General features: G+C 41.8%; 1 protein-coding gene across 16 annotated transcripts in view; it reads left to right on the plus strand.

Annotated features, from left to right (window-relative positions):
* The window catches only part of svila (supervillin a), an 83891-nt gene that overhangs the window by 65891 nt on the left and 12687 nt on the right, over positions 1 to 5313 (plus strand). For all 16 annotated transcript variants that reach the window (XM_037973221.1, XM_037973222.1, XM_025002588.2 and 13 more), the window contains 5 exons: positions 2217 to 2364; positions 2453 to 2598; positions 2764 to 2939; positions 3088 to 3238; positions 4011 to 4290. In XM_037973221.1, the coding sequence (XP_037829149.1) occupies positions 2217 to 2364; positions 2453 to 2598; positions 2764 to 2939; positions 3088 to 3238; positions 4011 to 4290 (901 nt within the window). The remainder of the gene's footprint in view (positions 1 to 2216; positions 2365 to 2452; positions 2599 to 2763; positions 2940 to 3087; positions 3239 to 4010; positions 4291 to 5313) is intronic.

Consider the following 5313-nt stretch of genomic DNA (forward strand, 5'->3'; position numbering starts at 1 on the left):
GTTTCTCGGCTGGCCTGGGAACGCCTTGGGATTCCCCCGGAGGAGCTGGCCCAAGTGGCTGGGGAGAGGGAAGTCTGGGTCTCCCTGCTTAGGCTGCTACCCCCGCGACCCGACCCCGGATAAGAGGAAGAGGATGGATGGATGGATAGATGGATGGAATTAAGAAGCTCAGCAGAATGGACTAAGATAAACTATATCTTTGCTAAGCTAATTCAACTAAAGTTTCAGTTAATTTAATTATGCTAATTAGGAGGGAAAAAAGGAGGGAGGGAGCAACACAGAAAAATAAGAGAGAGTGCCAGTGAATACATTGAGATTGACATGAGAAATGCCCACAAATACTGTTCCAGATAGTGAAGTGAAGTAAAATTTATTTATATAGCACATTTCAGCAGCAAGGCGATCCAAAGTGCTTTACAACAAAAACAACAACAGAATCCAATAAACAACAATCAGGTACATAATCAAATACAGAAAACATCATAGAAACAACATAATCATATATAGATCAATCATGTATAATCTAAATGAAATCATGAAACTAAACATGAGCTAAAACAGTCAAAATAGTAGCTAAAATACTCTAAATAAAATCATGGTAAAGTTGAAGCTGAACTTGGCAACAATTAGGCTAAGACAGTCAAAATATGAGCTAAGATAAACTAAACTAAATGTACAGGAAGGCTAAATAAGCTAACATAAACTGAAACATGACAATGCTAAGCTAAGGGTACAACATGACTAATAGTACCAAAAGGCCCGCTAAACAGCCAACATAAGAATTACTAACTAAGGGAGTGGAGTGAGAGTGGGATAACAGAGATAACTCTGAAACAGCGGAAAGTGTGTGTGTGTAGAGGCAGTGGAAGACGATGTGGTGCACGTTGTATGTGTGCGTGTGTGTGTATTTGTAGAGAGGTCCATGAATCACGTCACAGAGGCCATTGTCTTTGATAATAATGGAATGTTTATCAGCCAGCCCAGAGCAGATCCACAGATGTCCTTAGGCAAGGGAGGGACCAGAACATCTTGTTTACATAAAATCCAGGGAGAAATTGAAAATAGCTGGCCAAGGCCGGCGTCAGGGGAGCCAGATTCACATAACAATAATTGTTTTGGTTCAGGCAGACTTGTTTTCCGTCTGCCTTGGAAAGTCTTGCTGATACTTCTCAATGGCGAATCCAAACAGCCAAATTCCAGGTCCATTCCGCCTGATTCGAGCGAGCAACTTTCTCCAAGATGTAACCCATTTTATTCCTGAGTCCCAGAATCGCAATTCAGTCTGCGGTCCTGTAAAAGGATTACATCCAACTTGCGATTCAGCTCCCGTAACCACACAGTCTGAGTGTAGATTGCCGAACCCATCAAACGAATTTGACGATAAGTCAGGTAACTGCCTAATTCAAACAGCAGAAATCCAAAAAAGTAAAGATCTTCCAAAGACAAAAATTGTCAGACAAACAATATTTCATTTCCTCCAGGAATCCATTGTGTATCCAGCAAAAAAATGTTCCATCTGGGTAGGTGGGTTCTCCTTCTCCCTGTCTACCCATTGAGAAAATTTGATCAATTGCGTTTAGAGACCAGCTGATCAGATCCATAATTACACTTTGCATTGCACTCTGTGATGTAAGGCTTGGATGCAGCTGCTCGACCATGGAAAAGCATTCCATGAAGCTCTCTATGCACTGTTCCTGAGCTAATCTGAAGGCCACATGAAGTTTGGAGGTTCTGTGGGTATTGAGTCTGCAGAACGTTGGTGACTTCTGTGCACTATGTGCCTCAGCATCCTCTGAGCCTGCTCTGGTTTTACGTGGCCGACCTCTGCGTGGCTGAGTTGTTGTCATAAACAAACACTTCCACTTTGTTATAACACCACTAACAGTTGACTGTGGAAATTTAGTTGCAAGAAAATTTCACGACTGGACTTATTGCACAGATGGCTTCCTACCATGGTACCTCGCTGGACTTCACTGAGCTCCTGAGAGCGACCCATTCTTTCACAAATGTTTGTAGAATCAGTCTGCATGCCGAGGTCCCTAATGATATACACCTGTGGCCGTGGCCAAGTGATTGGACCACCTGGGTTAAATGTTTTGGATGGGCGAGTAAATACTTTTGGCAATATGGTGTTCTTTGAATGCTAACACATCTCACAAGACCTCACTAGGCCATTTAATTATTTGTTATTATTATTCACTTTGTTTTCTCTTCAGGCTTCAGAGTTGGCCAATTTCATTCAGAGCAAGAGGGATCTGGGTTGTCGAGCTAGCTACATCCAGGTCATTGAGGAGAGCATCAGTGCTCAAAGCCACGCTATCAAGGAGTTCTGGAAGATTCTTGGGGGGCAGTCGGATTACCAGTGTGAGAATAGAAATTACTGTCCTGACTGTCCTGAGGAGACTCCCATTAACAACACCATGCAAGCTAAAGCCTTTGCTTTTTTATGTAGCTGCAGGAACACCAGATGAAGACGAGTTATATGAGGGCGCCATTGTGGAGACAAACTGCATTTACCGGTTGATGGATGACAAGTTGGTCCCAGATGATGATTTTTGGGCCCGAATGCCTCGTTGTTGCCTGCTCAACCCAACAGAGGTTGGATAGTAGGACTTTCTTTTTTGGCATGTCTCTAAAATTAGTAAATAAATTATTCACAGTGCCAAAGTAAATGATTATAACTACAACACTGTGTGTCTGATTTTTTGGGGTGATGACAAACAACACAGACTATTGAGAGAACCCCTCTGTCCTTGTGTGCAGGTTTTGGTGTTTGACTTTGGCAGTGAAATGTACATTTGGCATGGAAAGGAAGTGACTTTGGCACAAAGGAAGGTGGCTTTCCAGTTGGCTAAGCACCTGTGGAACGGTACCTTCGATTATACAAACTGTGACATCAACCCACTGGACCCAGGAGAGTGCAACTCACTCATACCAAAGTATGGAACCAAGATTTAGAAGACCATTCATTGGATGTTCTTACTCATAATCCTCTCACCTTCCCCAAGTCCTGTGAAAGCAAAAATGTTGATTATAATAAATATATTGGTGTATCTTGAGTAATTTAACATTTGTTTCCATGTGTAGAAAAGGCCAGGGCCGACCTGACTGGGCAGTGTTTGGCAGACTCACTCAACACAACGAGACCACTTTGTTCAAAGAGAAGTTCCAGGACTGGAGTGACTCCAGGAAAACACCCAATCCCACAACAACTAACGATCACATCACTGATCACAGGGTAATGTTAAAGCGATAGTTCAGCAGCTTGAAGAAGGGTTCTGTGGAAAGGTTGATAACCATTAATTTCTTACTTGGTGTAGACGGCTCCTTGAACGATCCAGATTTAGAGAAGTTGAAGATATTATCAAATGAGCCAAAGGTTCGAATGGGGTTATCACAAAGTGGATTGCTGCAATAAACAGCTCTAATCTGCAGAACTTCATAATGGTTCGTGCGAAACCCATTTCATAAACCTTTATACTGCCATCCCTTTCACATTAGTTATTTACATTAAATTCTATGAATTTTTTTTTAAGTGCAACTAGCAGCACCAGTGCAGAGCTGTAGCACTTCCAGAGCCTGAGTGCTCTTTTGACAGGAATTTTAGTCTTTCTGGTGAAGTAATTGTAATAAGTTGTTTTAAAAGGCAAAAACGGAAGTCTTACAGCTAGCTACTGTGTAAATAACCATGAAATGTAAAACTAACACTGATGTAGAGGTTTATTAAATAACCTTTCCATAAACGAGTAAGACATTTTTGAGACTGAATGTAGCCAAGACCAAAGTGGACAGTTGCCACTTTTAAACTTCAGATTATTTATTAGCTTGTAAGTCTTGTTAGACAAACTTTCTCCAAACTGAAGTTGTTCAAGACAGTATCTACAACAAGTTGGATATTAATTGTTCATAATCCTTTAATCACATAAAATTTATATTTCTGTTATCAGTGTCATTAGTGTACTCAGTTTCAGGAAACATATTTTTGTGTCCTGCTTCAATCCTCCTCTCAGGAGCATCCCATCTCTGATCAGCCACGTGCCTACAACACTTCCTTGATGCTGCCCCTACATCAAGCTCCAATCTGCACCACTTTAGACGGGTTCAATGTGGGACGGGGCTACGGCTTGGTGGAGGCAGAGGAATGGCAGAGCTACGAGATTAGCACTGTGGCAGTGGAGGTGTGGCATATCCTGGAGTTTGACTACAGCCGTTTGCCCCAACAGAGCATTGGCCAGTTTCACGAGGGTGACACCTATGTGGTGAAGTGGAAGTACATGGTTAGCACTGCAGGTCAGTAATGAGCTCAGGGGTTATAGATTCTCATAATCCCCATTTAGCAGAGAAAATTTGAGGCCAGCTAAGAAGAAAAGGTAAGATTTTGTTGTTTTATTCATTTCAATTCTCAATACTCTATTCTAGATTTCATGCAATTGGACTGAGTTACTGTGGATGTAGGAAATGCATTTTTACTGATGAGTAACTCAGTTTAGAATTCCGTAATAAGCTAATTTTTTTCCATTTGCCCTCATCAGTTCAACAACAGACTGTTGGTGATATATTCACTCCGATGTGTTTAAGGTTCTGTTTGCAGCAGGGGCAGACTGGGCAATTCCATTTCTACATACAACTTTGCAAGTTGGGTAGTTGTGGTCAAAATCAAAACAAAGTCAAAGATTTGCGACAACTTTGGTTTTAAAACAAGATGTTACTAAAAACTTGTGGCAAAAAAAATTCCAGATTAGTGCAACCAGCTCTAGGCTGATATTATGTTCTCCAGGAAGCTTTATGACTCTGAGAACAAACAGACATGTGGAGAAAACATCTAAGGAGACTGCAGAAACTACTAAAATTGGGCTAAGAACTGTCCAACACATTGTTGAAAACTGGAAGGACAGTGGGGACCCGTCGTCTTCGAGGAAGAAATGTGGCCGGAAAAAAATCCTGAATGATCGTGATCGGCGATCACTTAAACGTTTGGTGAAATCAAATCAAAGAAAAACAACAATAGAACTCGGGGTTATGTTTAATAGTGAAAGTAAGAGCATTTCCACACACAATGTGAAGGAACTCAAGGGACTGAGACTGAACAGCTGTGTAGCCTTAAGAAAACCACTAATCAGTGAGGCTAACTGAAAAAAAAGGCTTCAGTTTGCTCGGGAGCATAAAGATTGGACTCTGGAGCAATGGCAGAAGGTCATGTGGTCTGATGAGTCCAGACTGACCCTGTTCCAGAGTGATGGGAGCATCAGGGTAAGAAGAGAGGCAGGTGAAGTGTTGCCTACTGTCCAAGCCTGTGGGGGCAGTGCTATGATC

This window comes from Kryptolebias marmoratus, linkage group LG21 (genome assembly GCF_001649575.2).
Source record: "Kryptolebias marmoratus isolate JLee-2015 linkage group LG21, ASM164957v2, whole genome shotgun sequence".
NCBI lineage: Eukaryota > Metazoa > Chordata > Actinopteri > Cyprinodontiformes > Rivulidae > Kryptolebias > Kryptolebias marmoratus.